The 21,013-nt window shown below is 41.0% G+C and overlaps 1 protein-coding gene across 5 annotated transcripts in view; it reads left to right on the forward strand.

Annotated features, from left to right (window-relative positions):
• Positions 1–21,013, forward strand: part of LOC131466496 (disks large-associated protein 1-like) — a 99,268-nt gene that overhangs the window by 67,479 nt on the left and 10,776 nt on the right. For all 5 annotated transcript variants that reach the window (XM_058639800.1, XM_058639968.1, XM_058640130.1 and 2 more), the window contains 10 exons: positions 6,392–6,674; positions 11,546–11,670; positions 13,044–13,169; positions 13,345–13,503; positions 14,302–14,384; positions 16,984–17,029; positions 18,267–18,548; positions 19,320–19,452; positions 20,075–20,166; positions 20,519–20,671. In XM_058639800.1, the coding sequence (XP_058495783.1) occupies positions 6,392–6,674; positions 11,546–11,670; positions 13,044–13,169; positions 13,345–13,503; positions 14,302–14,384; positions 16,984–17,029; positions 18,267–18,548; positions 19,320–19,452; positions 20,075–20,166; positions 20,519–20,671 (1,482 nt within the window). The remainder of the gene's footprint in view (positions 1–6,391; positions 6,675–11,545; positions 11,671–13,043; positions 13,170–13,344; positions 13,504–14,301; positions 14,385–16,983; positions 17,030–18,266; positions 18,549–19,319; positions 19,453–20,074; positions 20,167–20,518; positions 20,672–21,013) is intronic.

Genomic DNA, 21,013 nt, shown 5'->3' on the forward strand with positions numbered 1-21,013 from the left:
TGTGTATTCAAGATTTTATTTCTTTGAGTAAAAAATATCACACCAAATAAAAACTAAAGAAAGAAACAAGTGATACAATTAAATTTAAAGGTGCTTTCAATTAAACAATGTTGCTATCGTCCGAAGTAAGCTAGCAAGCTAACACTCTGCTCCAACAACGGTAACTACGATGCATTAAACTATTCATTTCATGCACTTCATCACATTGACATTACTGTACCTCTGTCTTTTTCACGTTTTTCTTCCTCTTCTTTCCTTCTTTTCCTTCCTTGGGCGCCGGATGGCTTCAGTCTTTTGGACATAATTCCGATACAGTGTCATTAATCTTTTTCTTCGTCTCTGGGTCAGATTCAGGCAGCTGGCCTCTTGACCCCGCCCCCCTCACAGAGGGCAGGTACAGAGCAACGGCACCCAGAAAAAAATGCTTCTGCATTATTTAATAGTATTTGCTATGACTTTATGTCGCGGTGGGATTATATAATATTTCGAAATAATAATAATAATGGCACTGGTAAAAAAAAAAAAAAAAAAAGTAGTATTTATAATTAAAAAGAAAAAAATTATTATTATTTTTTTTTTTTTCCCTCCGTTTTCGGCGCCCCCTGCGGATGACGGCGCCCCTAGCATTTGCCTATACTGCCTTTACCCAGGGCCGGCTCTGGCCAGGAGACTGGTGCTGCGTCAACAGCAGCAGCAGCACCCGCTCCCGCTGCAAATAAAACACCGCACTTCGTTCAATGGGAAAATGTATTTCGGGCTGGGTCGGGTTCGGGTGTAAAGACCTGCGGGCTGGGTCGGGTTCGGGTGTAAAGACCTGCGGGCTGGGTCGGGTTGGGTTGTAATTTTCAGGCCCATTGAGAACTCTAATCCCATCCTTGTGAAGCTGGACCATCAGAAATCCTGGCAGACACCTGCTGTTGTCACTGGAGAAAGCATAACACAACAATCGTGCTCCTGTTACAGCTGGAGTAAAAACTCCCTTTTGCTCCTGATGAACATCAGCAAGGTGCTACCAAACAGAGGCCTGACCCTACAGTCTCCACTGACACGGCCTCACTGACGGCCATTGTCAAATCACCACACACTGAGGATGGACTGATACATACCTTTGTTTGATGATTGAGTTATGGACTATGGGAGGGGGAAAAGAACATATTTATTGATTCTTGCAAACATGTCTGTCAGCTTGAATGTTCAGTGAAACTGTGAAGCAAACGTTCTATTGATGACATTACATTATGTGTCATTTAGCAGACGCTTTTATTCAAAGTGACTTACAGGGGAATTGAGTACAACCTGCCAGGGGTGGAATGATCAAATATGATATGTGCAGATTAATGTTTGAAGAGCCAAATCAATTATTGCTAGTATCATACAGAAGTGTTGAATGCTTCATTGAATGTTGAATAAGTCTGTAGGACGGTATTTTTGTTCTGTTCTTAGAGAAGAGAAGAAAAAACACAAAAAGGAGATGTCATAATGTGCACAGTAGATGGTACAGTATACCTTTAGATGTCTTTTGTTTAGATCATGGCTTTTTTCTTTTGACTGGAGACTGTGTGCCACTGTGTGTTTGTGTGTGTAGCAAGGTATCTTTGCAATAGAGCTAGATTGTATATATACATATATATATATATATATATATATATATATATATATATATATATATATATATATACATATGCCACAATGAGTTGGACATGGTTGTTCTTCACCTTAAATAAACACACTGCAGTTTATTTTGAAATTCCAATTCAATATGATCCCAATACAGCAGTTGTGGATGGCTCCTCCCTGTTGGATGGCTCCTCCCTTGTGTCATTTTTCTATTCAAAGATACAGAAAGTGAAGGGAAGCCTTCATTCTTTCATCAGTCCCACCTCACCTTGGATCTGCACTTGTATTTCTCCTCAGCCTGTCCGCACTCACCATCGCCACACCATCACTCTCCTCTGCATGGATCTTACATAAAGCCCACATGAAAGTAGTTGTTAGAGTTTTCTCTTGATTGTACTACTGTTTGTACGTTAAGCCAACAATGGGATGTAACTTATGTAAAGGTGCTTTCAATTATGTTTGGACAACATTTGGCTAGAGAAGAAACGCTGAGATACTTTAGCTCAAATACATGAATTTAAAGGGGTTGACCTGTTGGTGACTTGTTTATGATAGCGGTCCTAGCCTGCGCCTTAAATGGTGGCGATTTATAGCCTTACCATTGACAGTCACAGCCTCACCCCAGCTTTTAAGCTGGGGTGATTTTTATGTCAATATTTTTGCTGGTAAATGATTGACTGGCCCTGCGATGGACTGGCGAACTGTCCAGGGTGTACCCGCCTGGCGCCCATGTCAGCTGAGATTGGCACAGCAACCCCCATGACCATCGAGGATAAAGCGGTAGAAATGGATCAATGGATGGATGTTTGACTGTTTGTAGCAAAAAGAATGCTCCTTACATCTACCTACCGACATGATGTGCACTGTTGCGGATATTTGATTATCAGGTGAGCCGACCAAGGAGGGAGTTTCTGGAGTCAGAGAGGAGTTCAGTTGTAGCAGAGGTAGTCAGACATGGCAATGACAGTGAGTCCAGGAGGTAGTGCAAAAGGATTTGTCCATTGTCTATTTTCCTCATGCCATCACTGAGAGCTGTTGTACAGTCTGATGGCCAGGGGGAAGAAAGAGTTCTTCAGTCTGTTGGTGGAGCAGGATTGGGACAGCAGTCTACCACTGAACACACTCCTCTGCCTGATGAAGGTGTTGTGCAGAGGGTGGTGGGCGTTGTCCAGTATGAACAGTAGTTTGTCCAGGGTCCTTCTCTCTGCCACTGTCACCAGAGAGTCCAGCTCTGTGCCAACCACTGAACCAGCTCTACTCACCAGTCTATCCAGTCGGGCAGCATCCCTCTTCTTGCTGCTTCCTCCCCAGCAAACCACAGCTTAGAAGAGGACACTGGCCACCACAGACTGGTAGAACATCTGCAGCAGTTTTTTACAGATGTTGAAGGACCCCAGCCTTCTCAGGAAGTACAGACGGCTCTTTCCTTTCCTGTTGACAGAGTCCATGTTTGCTGTCCAGTCCAACCTGTCGTCCAGCTGCAGCCCCAGATATTTGTATGTCCTGACCACCTCCACATCGACCCCCTCGATGGACACAGGTTGGCGATGTGGTTTCTTCCTTCTTCCTTCCACCACCATCTCCTTGGTCTTGGTCTTGTTCAGCTGCAGGTGGTTGGACCTGCACCACCTCACAAAGTCCTCAACCAGGCTCCTGTACTCCCCCTCCCGTCCATCCTTGATAAAGCCAACTATCGCAGTGTCATCTGAATATTTCTGCATGTAGCAGAGCCCAGAGTTGTACTGTAAGTCAGATGTGTACAAGGTGAAGAGGACGGGAGAGAGCACGGTCCCCTGTGGTGCTCCGGTGCTGCTGACCACAGTGTCCGATGTGCAGTCCTTCAGTCTGACGTACTGTGGTCTCTCTGTAAGGTAGTTTGTAATCCATTTCACCAGGTGTTAGTCCACCCTCATGTCTGTCAGCTTGTCTCTCAGCAGGAGGGGCCGGATGGTGTTGAAGGTGCTGGAAAAATCCAAGAACATGATTCTCACAGCACCGCACTCCTTGTCCAGATGAGAGTAAGCCCTGTGTAGCAGATAGAGGATGGCATCCTCCCCGCCCACCTTCTCCTGGTATCCAAACTGCAGTGGATCCTGTGCGTGGTGGACCTGGGGTCTGAGGAGATGGAACAGCAGCCGTTCAAAAGTCTGCATGATGTGGGATGTTAATGCCACTGGTCTGAAGCTGAAGTCACCCAGCTCCCTGGGGTGTTCTTTTAGGAACCGGGATGAGACATGAAGTCTTCCAGAGCACGGGGACCCTTCCCAGTTGCAGGCTCAGGTTGAAGACATGCTGAAGCGGCTTCCCCAGTTCAGCAGAACAGGCCTTGAGCATCCTTGGACACACTTTGTCCGGGCCCGCTGCTTTCCTTGGGCGCAGCCTCCTCAGCTCTCTGCTCACCTGATCCTTGGTGATGGTGAAGGGGAGGGGGGTTGAACTGTCCGTGGTAGTGGCGGGGAAGGGGAGAGGGGTTGAACTGTCCATGGGTGTGGCAGGTGGGGGGGCTCTGCAGTCCGGTGATGATAGACGTGATGGGGGTGTGAAGGGTGTGAAGTGGGCAGTCACTGGCTGTGGGAGCTGGAGTATCAAACCTGTTAAAAAACAGGTTTAGCTGGTTTGCTCTCCCAGCATCCCCCTCTTCCATGCTGCTGCCCTTCTTCTTGCAGCCTGTGATGGTTTTCATGCCATCCCAGACCTCCCTCTTGTTGTTCCGCTGCAGCTTCTGTTCCACCTTCCTTCTGTACTCCTCCTTTTCCTCTCTCCCGCCTGTGTCAAAGTCAAAGTCAGAAGTTTACATACACTAAGATTATTATGCCTTCAAGCAATTTGGGAAAGCCCAAATGAACATGTCATGTCTTTGGAAGCTTCTGATAGGTTTATTGACAGCATTTGAGTTAATTAGAGACACATTTTGTATTTTAAGGCACACCTGAAACACACTCCTTCTTTGTGTAACATCATGGGAAACTCAAAAGAAATCAGCCAAGATATCAGGAAGAGAATTGTGGACTTGCACAAGTCTGGTTCATCCTTGGGTGCAATTTCCTGATTGATTCAGAAGCACTTTGCTTCAGGTCATTGTCCATTTGGAAGACTCATTTGTGCCCAAGCTTCAATGTCCTGGCAGATGTCTTTAGATGTTGCTTCAGTATTCCACATAATGTTCTTTCCTCATGATGCCATCTATTTTGTGAAGTGCATCAATCCCTCCTGCAGCAAAACAACCCCACAACACCCCCGTATTTCACAGTTGGGATGGTGTTCTCAGGCTTGCAAGCTTCCCCCTTTTTCCTCACAACGTAACGATGGTCATTATGGCCACAGTTTGATTTTAGTTTTGTCAGACCACAGGAGATGTCTCCAAAAATGAAGGTCTTTGTGTGCATTTGCAAACTGTAATCTGGTTTTTTCATGTTTCTTTTGGAGTAATGGCTTCTTCCTGGCAGAGTGGCCTTTCAGCCCATGTCGGTACAGTACTCGTTTCACTGTGGATAATGACACACTCTTACCAGCTTCAGCCAGCATCTTCACAATGTCTTTTGCTTGTGTTCTTGAGTTGATATGCACATTTCAGACCAAAGCACATTCATCTCTGGGACACAGAACCTGTCTACTTCCTGAGCGGTATGATGGCTGGACATTCCCATGGTGTTTATACTTGCGTATAATTGTTTGAACAGATGAACGTGGCACCTTCAGGGATCTGGAAATTGCACCCAAGGATGAACCAGACTTGTGCAAGTCCAAGATTCTCTTCCTGATATCTTGGCTGATTTCTTTTGAGTTTCCCATGATATTACACAAAGAAGCAGTGTGTTTCAGGTGTGCCTTAAAATATATCCACAGGTGTATCTCTAATTAATTCAAATGTTGTCAATAAACCAGAATCAGAATCAGAAGCTTCCAAAGACATGACATCTTCATTTGGGCTTTCTCAAATTGTTTAAAGGCATAATAATCTTAGTGTATGTAAACTTCTGACTTTGAAGAAATCCTTCTCTCATTATAATGGCATTTAGCAAATAGAAATAATTTTGGTAATCCTAAGGTACCTAAAACAGGAAAAGTGATTGTCTGATTCCATGTCAGACAGTGAGAAAAAAAGCATATGTGTCTTTTTATATAGTGTATGTAAACTTTTGGTTTCAACTGTAAAAGACAATAAATTAAACATTCAGGAAAAAAAGAGTAAGAGAGAGAAGAGAATAACCTCAGTCTTCTCATTCAAACTAAGAATGTTTATTTCCCTCCATGATTTTATTACTTTGAGACAATCATGGAGAGGTTGGACTGATAGGTGGTGTTTTTTTCTGAGGGGAAGAAGAATTTCTCATGCTGGTTCTCAATGGGAGTAAATAAAGTGAGAACAGGAGGGGCCCTAAGGATTGAGCCTTGTGGCACCCCACATGAGAGAGCTGTGGAGGACACAAAGTCGTCCAAATGAGCAGCGAAGGATCTCTCAGATCGGTATGATCTAAACCAACTCAAAGCAACCCCTTCAACACCCACCCAGTGCTCCAAATGTGAAATTAAAACACCATGGTTGACAGTGTCAAAAGCAGCTGTTAAATCTAAGAGAACCAGAAAAACAGAATCACCCAAGTCAGTGGCTAAAAGAATATAAATAAAAACCTTAAGAGTAAGCATTTAAAACCGGATTGGTATACTTCAAGAAGACTGTTGTTAAAAAGCTTAAGCTTGCATAAGACAAGAGTCCTCATTGTGGCTTCACCTGTGACCAACAACAGTTTTTGTTTCCTATTCCTCCCTCCAGCTGAGTGAGTTGGAGGTGAATGGGCAGATTGAGCAGGTGTGTGAGCAGGTTTATAGTGCCCTACAGTCCCAGGCCATGGAGACTGCTATGGATAGCATGGATACCATGGACACACTGCCAATGCCAGGATGCTTCCGGATGCGGAGTCACAGCTATGTGAGGGCGATTGACCAAGGCTGTGCTGGGGAGGAGGAAGGAGAAGGAGGGAGACCGCTGCTCCTGCTGCCCTCCTCCCCACCGCGCACATCTGCCACAACCGTCAGGACCATCCAGAGCAGCACAGGTAAGGCACAGCAATTCAGGAATCAATGTGCAGTGTAAATGTGGTTTTAATTAGTTTTTATGATTCTGGAGCAGAGGCACTGTGTCTGTGTGCTTGCTTATGTGTAAGGTTTTGTCTACTACTACTACTACTAATAATAATAATACTAATAGTCACATGTTGTTGATCATTGGCTCATCACTGTGAGTAAGAACCACCGTGCCTCTTTAATCCTGGAGTGTGCAGTAACTTTCAGTTTCGTGATGTCAAGGAATTGTCATTACATTGGTCACTGTCAAACACAGGAGCTCTACTGTTACAAACATGGTAGTGTAAAATGTCTACAATGTATAAATGTTGCACCAATGATTTCCATGCAAAAAAGGGACATTAGGTGTGTTTCCATAAGCCTGTTTTACGTGCATTAAATACCTATATTTCATTTTTTTTTTTATATTCGTAAAAATGCATAAAAGTGTTTGCACTTTTAATATAATAATAATAATAATAATATCTAAGGCCTGTATGTACCACTGTAGCGCTGCTACAGTAAAACAGACACATTGAGACATTGAGCATGTGTTCAAACATTGTTCTAAAAAAGGTATAAAAATATACATTACATTATATACAATCACAGACACAGAGACAGAGTGAAGACAGCCAGGACGACTAAGGAAAGAAAATAAAAGTTCTCATAAAGTGAACAGACCAAATAACCTCCAAACACAACAAGCGGAAGATGACGGCGAATATAAGCGACAACGAATGCAAGCATGGGACATATAATATCTAACTGTTACTACAACAGGGTAATTAAATCTTATTTTTAGTATGATTGTGTTGTGTAAGGAAAATACACAAATAGTTGATAAAATATTGCTTGAAAAGACAGTAGAGAGTTAGAAAGACAGAAAGTCCATCACATGTAATCTCTTTGCTAAAGGCTGGCGTAATGGATTTAGCAATAGACTGAATACATAACTATGCAATATTTATAGTTAAGTCTATATCATAGTAAACATCATCACTTACCAACAGGGGATGAGCAGCGTCCATCTTGAAAAGTGTAGAGTCTGAGAGTCACACTCTTGACACAGGCCATTTTCTTACAGGAGTAAAATCCCATGACCTGTTCAATTTAGGATGTAGCTGATTTTATCAGCATCATCAGGAGAGGATTTAGGCAAAATGAAATGGCCATTATTTTAATAAGGTGACGACTTGTGATAGATTGAATGGAACAGTAGCTAGTGACTGCTTTTAAAGCATTTGTGAGTGTGACTGCAGATGAGAACCAACAGTGACTACTTTTTTATGATTTCAAAAGAAAAAAAATATGAGACAAGTTGAAAATGACAGTTTTGGATGTGATCTGGACAACAGATCTGTAGACAGATACTGTGCCAATTGCACAACTCTTTTTGTCTCGTTTTTGCTTGCTTGATACTTACAACTACTGTTAATAACAGATTTTTCAATGGAAATAGGAAAACAGTGTCCAACTGTATCAGTGTTGTGAAGTGGATCAGCCACAGTACGACTGCAAATCAGAGGCATTGTGACAGAACTCACAGTCCAGCACAGCATTGTGCAGATACTCACATAATAGGAGGAGGAGGGACATTGCTTAAGGTTTCCGTTGCAGGCATAACTGCACTGTACATGCGTGTTGTGTACTGTTAACAATGAGGCTATCGCACAAAGATAATCTTGACTCGTATTTGTATGTGTGAGATTCAGATGAGAACATGCCAGAGTGGACGCCACAGGGGCTTTTCGCAGATGTTTGGTATTAGGATTGCCTTCATTTGCAAAGTGCTCGACTATGACCTACATTTGCTGCTCCTCTGGGTGTTCTTGTACAGTTAACCAAGAGATGCCACTCACACACACACACAGAAAGAGTGAGGGAGAGTGTGAGAGAAGCTCACTTGTATTCACTCATGTACATGGGTGTGCAGTCCTATAGGACATATAATATCTAACTGTTACACTACAACAGGGTAATCAAATATAGATAAAGCTAAGAAATGAATCATCCCTTCAGCCTTATTGGATATGTGAACTATCACCACAGTACTGCTTCATTTGATATTTTTTCATTTTCGATCAAACTGTACTTTTTTTATTTGCAAGGAAAGAAAAAAGTCCAAAACCACACGACAACTTTTTTGCACATTTCTAAATAAAGATCATAAATCAGATTATGTACACATATGGAGGTAGGCAAATGGTGATGAAAAAGAAAAGAAGATATACAAAGATGACGTTCTTTTGTATGATAATATTGTCACCATTTTTGTACATAGTTTTGTGAATCTATTCTTGACAGGGCAAAATTGAAATAAAATAGACTTTTCTACAAAACATTTCTCCCTTTCATGAACCTGATTTGGGCAAATACTTTATGTCTTTATTTTATTAGGTTTGCTCAACATTTAGTGAGGTTTTGTGTGTCATTACACAGCAATGTCACACTTTTCATCAGTCTGTCCTTTATATTGCCCACTGAGTTTCTGTTGAGCTTCTCGTTGTTATTCTGTGAGCTTTGTTTCTCCACAGTATTATTATGCTGGAATGTGTGTGTGAAGATAAAAATTAATAGAATAGATTAATAGATTCTTTTTAATAGAATAAAAAGAATTAGCTTACTAAATTTAAATAACAGAAAATAAAAAAGAAAGACTAACAAACAAGAACAAAACTGTGGTGACTTTATGGCATGACGGTAATTCAGGTAGTTTATAGATTAGTGCAAATGAAATGATATACAGTGCAAAACAGTCAAATTGCCAGGAAGTGAAGAGGACAGTACAAATAAACAAGGGGGGAATAGTCGAGTGTATTTCAGAATTTCCAATTATATTGAGGGACATGAAGTCAATAACCATTGAGAGGGGTGCATAATCTGAAATTAAAATACTATGGTACGTTGAATTTATTACCAGCAGATAATCTATTCTGGTGAAACTACCGTGCACAGGGGAGAAAAATTAATATTGCCTTTCTACGGGGTGCTGATGACCCCAAATGTCAACCAGGTCCAGTGTTTTGACAAGATTATTAAGTAAGGATTTCAGTGATGGGACCTGACTTTCAGTGATGGGACCTCACCGTGGTAGTGCAGGGTTGCATGCTGACGACTGAGCCGTAGTATGTTGATCACGTCTCGATCGTTGTGGACCCTGACCCGCAGCCGCTTGTTGGCTGTGGCTTGATCTATTTTTACAGGCTTACCAAAGTTGTCTTGGCCAAGCAGCTCCGGGATCTTTGAAACAACGTCTGCCTTTTTCTTCCCCTTCTTTAATGCCCATAATTCTGACATTGAGTCTGGAAGAGCGGCCCTCCAGATCGTTCACCTTGGCTCTAAGGAGGCCCAAAGCCACCTGTAGCTTGTTGCATGAAGCCTCCAGTGATGTGATGTGGCTAGAAACTGAGACTCAGTTTTATGATGTTTCTTCTGAAGCGAGGACAGACAGAGTTCAATTGAGTTAAGGGCGACCCTCCATAGATTTCTTTAAGTCATCCACGAGAGGAGTGACTTTGGAGAGCTCAACTCCATGGTTAGTGATAGCAGCTAATATAGCTTCGTTGCTAGCGGCCTTCAAACTCGTCTTTGTTGAATCCTTCGACAAAGAAGTGCTTTTGGTTTCTCTTGAGTTTGGCCTTACCCCCAACAAACCTAACATGTGTGCCCTCTGTAACGCTCTCAACATTTAGGGAGATTTGCAGTGGGATCATACACCTTGGCATCAGGGGCTAGCACCAAAGTAAGGTGTATCAGGGTGTACAATGAATCCATGAATGGAGAGACACTGTCATTGCAAAGGTCACTGTACTATTGCAAAACATCTGGTTCAAGGTCAATACCCCTTTTCATCGCAGCTGTTTGCCTTACCCCCTTCATGATCCTAACAGCCAAAGCCTGACGAGATGATTCCCCTCTCACACCAAAGCTACTAGATGTTAAGCGGGGATGTCGGACTTCCTTCTAAAATAATTCTCTGACTGCCCCCTTGTATTTTCTTGAATGGTACTCGCCAATTCATGGGTGAACTCTAAACTCTGCATGTAAAAAATCTGACGATAACTAGGAACAAACTGTAGATGTTCTAATGTAGAGCTAATTAATGGAAGGTGTTGGAATAAGGGGCTTCTGGATGTTTAATGATTTCTCGGGATATTACTGGTGGGCAGTGTTGCTACAACAATACAATATCCACTAGCATTGTTCATTTTAGCTGGTTAACCATTGATTAACCAGAAAGGCTTATTGATAAACAAGAGCACACAGAAAGCACAGGCCTCCACCAAAGCTGAAACATTTGTCACCTGTGTACCTGCATTTTTTAAACTCTGATCCACTGGATCCAGAAGACTTTCTCAATCTGAATGGAACTTTACCTGCTTTTAGCTATTGCCATTTTACATAGCGTGACATAATTTATCCTAATCTGTTAAAATGTCGCTGAGATAAACACATCTGGACTTGTTAAATGGGATTAAACCATGTTAAATTTAAATTGCTGACAAATCTGATATGTTTGCCCTATTATAAGAAATTGGGATTTCTTGAAAATGTGATGATTTTTTGTGACATCAGTAGTGGGACAAATTCTTTACACCAAAGTGTAATGGTACCATACTTGTACTCACAAAAACCTAACCTTAAATGTGGTGAAATTATTGCTCAATCATGCAAACCCCAGCACTAACACTTAGTTATGTGTGATTATTGAATGTGTTCCATGTTAAGCTGGGTCACCTCTAAAGTAAATGGTATAGTGCACCTCTTTCCTGTTTAATTCAGTGTGAACTGACTGTTAGAAATTGTGTTTGGACCACGATTCAAGCACACATGTCCTATGTTATCTCTCATTCCTTTGCAGTTTCATCTTGCATCACCACTTACAAGAAAACCCCTCCACCAGTGCCACCCCGAACCTCCACGTGCTCCACAGCCTCCAAGCCCTACATCTCCATTACAGCTCAGAGCAGCACAGAGTCCGCACAGGTACAGCACAGAACATCCAAACATCAACTTGTATGATGAGGTAGATGACAAAGCAACACTAATGGACTATAAAACCATTTGGTGTTAAATATCCACCAACATGTCTGAAAAGAAAGACAGAATGACCTCGTCTGAAGTTCTGAAGGCAAAATTATCGACACAAGCATCTGTCTTCAAATTACTCTGCTTTCAGCTGTCTAGATATTTAATGTGCCTTTATGGCAAAGGGTTGCAAGATGTTTCACAGAGGGATAGTGATCATGATAGTGATTTTTACATTTCACATTTCTGAACCATGGCTGCAGCTGACAGACATTTGTAACCCAGGTGTTGAAGTGCCACAGAGGGGAGGGCGACTGTATCATTTTTATTTCAGGTTCACATTTCATTACACATCATAGTAAACAACAAAAGAATAAATGTTTGCAAATGCATTTCCACCCAATAGAGTAGAATATTAAAAAAATAAAAAAATAAGTAATACACTTTTTTCCCTGGAAAGTATAAAGATAAAATAAAGGTAGTTCACTTGTTTAAGTGTTGCATTTATGATTAACATTTAACCCTTTTGGCTTAAGGATCATTTGTTGTTTTCCCATCCACATCGCCAGTAAAGTCCAATAGGGTCCATGTCACATTAATGTCTATGATGGGACCTCTGGACTCTCTTGAAGGAGCAGAACGTATGGAAGGACCATAACTACAACCAGATAATCTTCCACTCTGAAGGAAATAGTGTTCCTTTTAGTACCAGCGTTTAAATCTTTAGCAGTTCACTGATTATGCCTGAAATGTTATTTCATCATTTCAATCATTGTCAAATTTGAAAACCAAATGGTATGAAGATGAAAACAAAGAGGATGCTTTGAAAGGCAAACAAAAGAGGTGTCATCTAGAGAATGAATGAATAACATACTCGTGAAATTAGCCTTTGCTGTTGTTAAGATTCCCATTGTATAACAAACAACAACTCCACAATAATATGTTGAGCCCCTGCTGGAAAAGGAGACTGGTCTAATGTTTACAGTTGCAGGATTAAGCAAGCTGTCCACGTAACGCATTTTCAGACGTATAATAAAAATGAAGGAATTATAAAGAGACTATAAAGGGACACAGACAACAATACTTGCACATATACAGTATGAAAACAGTGAGGGACAGGTGTGGGTAATCAGTGAAAACACAAGGGCAGGAGGTATAACCAGATGAGAAAAAGAAAGTAAAAAGAAAACAACGAGTCCACAGAGGCCAACGTACGATGACTGTGGCTGCAATGACTTTACTTAAACACAGAATTAAAATGTCATGAAACATAATGGAGACACTAAATATTGTTTTGAAAGCAATGTCTCATGTTTTCTGCAACCACCCAGGATGCATACATGGAGGAGGAGGGACCCAGAGGTGACATGACCATCCAGTCTGGGTTGAGCAACTCTACAGAAAGCATTGACAGCATGAAGGCCTTGACTGCTGCTATAGAAGCAGCTAATGCACAGGTGAGTTCATTTATTGTTAAGCATTTTGTAATGTACAAAACAACATATGCGTTGACATGTAGTGATAGCCAGCCAAACCTTGTAATAAACAAATATGTGTATGAGCTCATTTTTCTTGCTTTTTTGCATCGTGTATTCAGTGCACTTAAAATCTGCCTTCACAATTCTTACGTAGGTCCATGGACCAGCCAGTCAGCATGTCAATAACAGCACCATGACAGTCAGCACCCCCCACTCATCAGTCCTGAGCAGGGGGCCACTTGTTGAAGACCACCAGGACGAATACAGGAAAGAAGTGCTCAGGAAGGGCAAATGTCTCTCTATAGGCATCCAGGTATTTATAGAGAGAGCTACCACTGAACGCAAAAACGCAGGAGGAGGGAATGACTAGTTTATTGCATATTAGAGCTTTAATAACCACTTTTCTTAATATTCCATTCCTGGCAAAAAAACAAAAGGACCAAACTCTGTTTTATATATGTGGTGTGCTTTTGATCGAGCTGTGGCACCCACGGAGCGAAAACCCTGGACATGCCAAGTTTGTTGTGCAGAATGTTCTGTAGCTACTCCTTCACAGGAGGCATTCTCCTTGTTACCTCTAGGTCAGAGGTCACTAATAGACAGACTATAATCCAGACCATAATAGATTTACGCAGACCTTATGATGCAGATTTTGTGGCCATCACAGCCCCAGGGGTCCAGCAGATGCAGTGCTGTAAATCATGTCATGTGATGCCCCTTCATATGAGCCTTTCAACTGTTTAGTGAGTGAGACACACTCCAGAGAGAGAGACGAGAACAAGAACAATAAACGAATGGAGGAGATTAACTTCACATGGCATGATCTGAAGAAAAGCTTTTGGTGAATACATTTTAGCACAGTTTTGTTATGCAAGCCTGAGAAAAGAGCATTTATTTGTATTACAGTGCTTATTTATAATACCTTCAATCTGAAAATGGAAGAAAAAATAAAGGTTAAACATAATTTCATTATTCTTTCTTTCTTTGTGAAACTATATAAGTGAATTCTTGAATACACAGGCACTGATACAAAAGGTTTAATTATACATTTCTCAAGGACATTTTCTCTACTTGGACCACTCAGATTATTAATTCATGACCTCTGCTCTAGGTGGATGGACCAGAGGAGGTTCCTGATTCAGAGGACCCATCTAAGTTTACGTCTGTAGGTGTTCAAGTGGAGGATGACAGAGGGTGAGTCGCACATTTCCATTCTCTCTTTATGTTTTCTTTAGAACTTAAAGAGTGTAAAAGTGTGTGTGTGTATATATATACAGTATATATATATATATATACAGTATATATATATATATATATATGTATATATATATATAATAACTCAAAACTTCAAAACAGCCGCCCTTTGCTTTCGTTACTGCTTTGCACACTCTTGGCATTCTCTCGACGGGCTTCATGAGGTGGTCACCTGAAACGGTTTTCCAACAGTCTTGAAGGAGTTCAAGACTGAGACAGAGAGGCTGAGCACTTGTCGGCCCTTTTGCATTCACTCTGCACTCCATCTCATCCCAGACCATCTGGATAGGGTTTAGGTCAGGTGACTGTGGAGGCCATATCATATGGCGTAGCACTCCATCATCATCATGTAATAAATGAAAAATAAATGACGGTCCAACTAAGCGCAAACCGGATGGGATGGCATGAGGCTGCAGGATGCTGTGGTAACCATGCTGGTTCAGTGTGTCTTCAGTTTGGAAATAAATCCCCACAGCACCCCAACACCATCTAGTATATAAACATGGTACTGAAAGAGCCATACACTGTTATTGTCATGTGGCTGAGTGGCCGTGACTTTTGGAGGCTGTTCGATTCTGGCTTTTTTTTACTGTATATTTGTGAATACAATTTTCCTTTGATGTGAATATTTGATTTTTAATAAAAAAAAAATCATTGATAATATTTTCAATGCAGACTTGTTCACAGTGAATCTGGCTACTAGCATGCCCAATTTATTGCATTTTACTGTACAGTTTTTAAGAAAATTAACACAGATCTACTATAACTTGAAATAAATAACCACTTGTAAACAGTGGACCCGGCAGCCGTTATTCCTGTATAATTAAATATGATCCTGCCAGTTTCATGCCTGTGCAGACGATGACGTCATAGTCCAAGCTCATTCATTGTCTTGTGCTTGGAGATTGTTTGACAGTGTTACTAACTACTGTAAAGTCAGCGTGAAAAGACACTAGAAATCACTGGAACATGTCCTGTCTTTAGAGATTTCATCCACAGGGGTTGAAAAAAGTGTTGAATCATAAAATAAACCGAGGAAAAAACAAAACCTATTTTTACTTGAATTAACAAAACAGATCAGTGACACACAGACAGCTGTACTGCACAGCTCGCTCTTATCTGTGACTCTGTGTGTGTGTGTGTGTGTCTGGATCTCAGTCGTGTTGCAGAATTGTGCATTTTTCTTCTCAAATATTTAGGTTTATGACAATTGGACACTCTAAAACTGACCATAGGTGTGAGATTGGATCGCCTCTGTACTTTTATCAGTACCTGCTCTGGCGAGGGTCCAAGCGAGCTACGGCGATACTATGCGTTGGCCACTGATTGGTCAGAGTGCCGTCACAGGAAGAGACATGAGCAAAATGTGTCCAACGCACGAATCAAGCCGAACAATGCTGTACTGGAGATCAGTTAAAAAGATTGAACAGTCCTAAAAACATGGGTTAATCTACAACAATTACCAGAGAAATGTCTAAAATCTCAATAATTAACAGAGGAGTCTGTGCTCTGGTGACGGAGGAAGTACTGAACACATATTTTTAATATAAGTTACTGAAAACAGCTGCTTTACGAGTCACTAGTCGCTCATTTGTGTGTCGTTTGTGAGTCGCCGCAGTTTCATGCTGCCGTGCAGTGATGGTAGTGGAAAACCAACCTAAACCGTGACGTGCCGAGGCGAGTCCAGGCGAGGCGAGCTGGGACCATAGGTGGAAAAGGGGCTTATGTGTCCCTGTAATGGACTGACAGTCTGTCCACGTTGTGACCCCGCCTATCACCCTATGTCAGCTGAGATTAGCACAGTGCCCCTTGTGACCCTCATGTGGAGGATAAAGCGGTAGAAGATGGATGAATGGACATTGCCGTGGCAAATAATATGGCAGTGGATCTTCACCATTGAGTAAGCTAGCAGGCACAAAAGTTCACATAGCTAGTCATTAACTTGGACACAAAACACAATTGACCTTGTTGCCACTCTTGACCGGTGCTAATAATCTCTTAAATGTTATACGTTAAATGCGTTATTTACTTGATCCTTGTCATGTTTATCTTCCTCTGAACTTCGTCACCGTTTATCCGTTTGCTTCGTACGTCATCAAAACACAGCGATACAGGCTTTCACAATAAAGTTCCAACTGCTAAACGCAGTTGCTAACTTATCATACATGCTGATGATCATTTACAACCGCATTGTCCCCAAATGTTTCTGCATCCGGGTGCACAGCATCTGTCCACCATGTTCACTTTTTATGAAGACGGTGAAGACATGTTGTCTGGTATATACGCTAGTGGTTATACAATATGTCTATGGATATGAATAATAGTCATTGCCTGTCACAATGACATCAGTTAGCAGAGCTCTATATCAATGGTCATAATGACTGTTGGAATCTTATCAATATGTTTAAACACTGATATAAATAAGAGCATGTCACACCTCAATCCCTGCATTTCTTTTTTTATTATTATTTTTCACATACAAATTTGAAACTAAATATGTTCTTTCACTCTTTATGTTTTGTATTTGTCTGGTGGTCAGGTATCGTCGGTTCCAGCGCTCCAACAGTGTTACAGCAGCTGTACAGGTAAGCCCCTATTATGGCAGGTCCTTGTACACTTCAGGGAGAATCTCAACAAATTCAACAGTAAACCAAAAACAGATAATTATGTGTGTCAACATTTATATTTTCTGTAATCCAATCCATCAGTGTAGATGATACATGTAATACATTTGAAATTGCTCAGTCTTTGTTAAGTGTGTATCTATTTATGGTTTACTTACTTACTTACTTATCATTTAACACTTGATAGAATGCATTTGACTCATATTAGAATACATTGGATTCACAAATAACAATAAAGTGGATTTTGCAGTTTTTCAGTGTGTTACGGTAAGAATATCTTTACAATACAGTGTTTAGTTTCATGATACTACATTCTCATTTAAAAAAATTTAAATCTGATTGATGCTGATGGTAATTCAGTGAAGTCTCTGAGAGTCACTACACAAAGATGACCTTTACTTTTTACAGATATTACATTAGGTTTCCTTTGTGTCAGTTCAAGTAAATTCCCATAATGCACGGTGCATTTCAAACTGTGTTTTTGTTAGTGTGGTCAGGTTAAGGGTGGCAGAAGCAGGACTCAAGTTCAGTCAGACCTACTTTAAATGAGACTCAGGGTGATTAGTCTTTGCCAGCCTAAATCATTTTTGGCATATCAGACAAAAATAATGTGATTTGCAAAACAAATCCAGACCAGATTTGGTTCTGCGCCGTATGCCTGGACAGTACAGGTGCAGTGTGGGAACATCTACATTTATCTGCTGTGTCGAATGCACATACCGTTACAGAATTAAAACCCATGCATATTGTGGGGAGAATGCAATTGTAGCAGCTTGCTTACGTTTGGGCTACATTCAGATGTCATTCAGACTCAATTAAGATTGCTAGCCACATTGTTCAAATCTGATGAATTAACAGATCAGATCAAATGCATTTTTTTTGCAAATATCAAAAACAACAGAAAACCCCATATTCCATGATCAGATGAAAGAGTTACTTTAACCAAAACAATTGGAAATGATTCACATCAGCCTGGTTATCTGTATGTAGCCTTTATTTCATTGTATGAACATAGAAATAAAAAAATAAAAAAAGTGCACTGGTACATATGCAACTGGAATTGGCATCTTCATAGCTCCCTGAGCTCAAAATAATGAACACTGGTGCTGTAAATATACTACATTCAGTATCTTATTAACAACTCTGTCTTATCAGTTAAAAACATTCTAACAGTAAATTATTCATATATTCCATCCAGGCAGATCTGGACATGCCCGACTTGCTGGACACCCCTCTTGACTCCCTTGAGACTGATATGGAGGTCCTTTCATCTAGTGCCCTCGCTAGACAATACTCCCGCGATGCCGCCACCTCCACTGTCAGCATCCAGGGATCAGGGAACCACTACCATGCCTGTGCCTCCGATGAATATGAAGATGTGGGCTTCGACCCGTCCATCCTTCCTCCTCCAGACCCTTGGATAGACAGTGTAACAGATGACTCACTTGATGTCAACTTTAACAGCTCTTCTATTCTAGAGGTAGGTGGGAACCAATGCAAGGTTTACAGGCCCATGTGTGTTCAACTCAGAACATACAGTATACACATCAATGTAGTTGTCTTTGTCAGGGGTGTCAAACTCAAACCTGTGCCTTAATGTAATATCTGTGGAAGTAGCACTTTTGGAGTCTTGATGACCACTCAAAGCTGCTGTACACTCCACCATTCACACCTGTTCACATACAGTGCATCTATGTGCAGTACATTTTCTATCAGTCATCTCTCATCTCTCATACCTACTCACACACTGCTGGCACAGTCTTGCCCAAGGACACGGCGGCATGTACAACACAAATGTATAGAAGAGTGGTAAATAAGAGCCACTGACTGGCTTTTTATTACTTCTTATCTCAGACTTGTCCCATAATGTTCACTGCATGAGTTATTTCTATGAAATAAAATAAAATAAAATAAAACATTGCAGTGCCCGTGCAAAATCTGTTTTTGTGTGTGTGTTTAAGTAATTGTTGGTTTGGTGTGTTTAAGTGCTCATTGTTACTATTACACAGCTAAAGTTCAGAGACAATGGCATACAATGAACATGGAAAATGTAACCTACATGGTTGCATAAGAGTTGGTTGGTTTTATTATAGTTAATTCATCAGCTCTTGTACGTATTCTTATCTCATAAATTACTGTCAAATGAAATAATGATAATATACAGGAAAAACTAAAAATCTGTGAGTGAATCAAATCATTTGTCCATGTTGCTAACTTTGTATTATCATTGTGAAAATTGAAAATACTCCAGGTGGTACAGCGGTCAGTGTGTCAGAGAGATGGGCGCTGGTTCCTGAAGCTGCTGCAGGCTGAAACTGACCGCATGGAGGGCTGGTGTCGACAGATGGAACTTGACCAACGAGAGAATGACTTGCCTGAAGACAGTATGTCTGTGTGTATGTGTGTCCATCATGTCCCGGTGGGTCCATGTATAAGTCAAAAAGTCATTTGTCATCACAGCAGCCCTATCAGTATGTGCGTCATCTTCTGTTGTCATGCAAAAAAAGAAAGAAATGAAGTTCATGTTTGCCTATTCATTCTGCAATTGACACTCATGATATGTTGAATTAATCAGGTACCAATAAAAATACTGTTTGCAGGTACTTAAATGTAAAGAATATGACTCAACAACAAAGCCAAGACTGCACAGATTTGACTGGTGATCTACAGCCTGAAACTGTACATGTATTAACAGCTGGTGTTTGAAAACAAACACACAGCTCTAAAATGTGAAATAGTTCTATTGTCAAAAAGAACAATTGTACATTTAAACAGTCATATAATTATAAAATGTAAGAGTATTAGCGCAATACTGAAAAATAAAAGCTTTTAAGAATAAAGTCAGGAAAGCCATAACAGTGTAGGGCAGTGTATTATTTCCAAGCAAAATCAGCTGCAACCTGCAGTACATGAAGGTGCTGTGTCCTCAGTGAACAGTTTTACATTTTCTCAATAAATCATTGATGGATTGTGTGAGTCTTTTTCTAAACACTCTTTTGCTCACAGTCCTGGGGAAGATGAGGAGCGCCGTAGGAAGTGCTCAGCTCCTGATGTCGCAGAAGTTCCAGCAGTTCAGGGAGTTGTGTGAGGAGAACCTGGTGAGTTCAGCAAACATGACTCAGTCAATCACACGTTCTCTGTCACAGACTGTTAAACCATCAAGAATATACTTACACTATCCTTTCTGAGTTACTCTCCAAAAAACCGTTGATAAGGGAACAAAATGAAAGCACCAACACAGTGATGCATTGGCTAGCATTGCTGCCTCACAGTAAGAGTGGGCCTTTCTGTGTGGAGTTTGCATGTGTGCACCTGTCCAGGGTGTGACCCTGCCTTTCAGCCGGGATTGGCTCCAGCCTCCCAAATCACAACAGACGTTATCTCAAGGCTCATCATATGACGTGAAACTAATTGTTACTCCTTCACCTTGTTGTTTTTCTCCTGTGACAGAACCCAAATGCCCACCCTCGACCTGTGGCCTCTGACCTGGCAGGGTTTTGGGACATGCTCCAGCTGTCGATCGAGAACATTAGCCTGAAGTTTGATGAGCTTCACCAGCTCAGAGCCAATAACTGGAGACCTCTAGATCCACCTGAAAGAAAGGTACACACACACACACACACTGGCTATGTGTTCACCATGCAAGGGATGAAAGTTGTAACGTGTGCTATCTTTCATCCTGTAATTATTCTGGGAATTACATATACACCTCTTAAAGTGGGTGTGTCCAAACTTTTTTTTTGATAATGTGAAGATTCCCTGGGGGAAGAGTCCCTTCAGACATTTTTTTTAAAACAGTAAAAGTTATATACTGTTATATAACAATATATACAGTAAAAGTTATATACTGTTTTATAACAATGTTATGTTTATTGTCACAATGTAACCAAATCTAAGCCACACAAAAAACAATTATGCTTTTCTTTCACATTTGGAGTCAGATAA

Source organism: Solea solea, chromosome 1, assembly GCF_958295425.1.
Source record: "Solea solea chromosome 1, fSolSol10.1, whole genome shotgun sequence".
NCBI classification, from domain to species: domain Eukaryota; kingdom Metazoa; phylum Chordata; class Actinopteri; order Pleuronectiformes; family Soleidae; genus Solea; species Solea solea.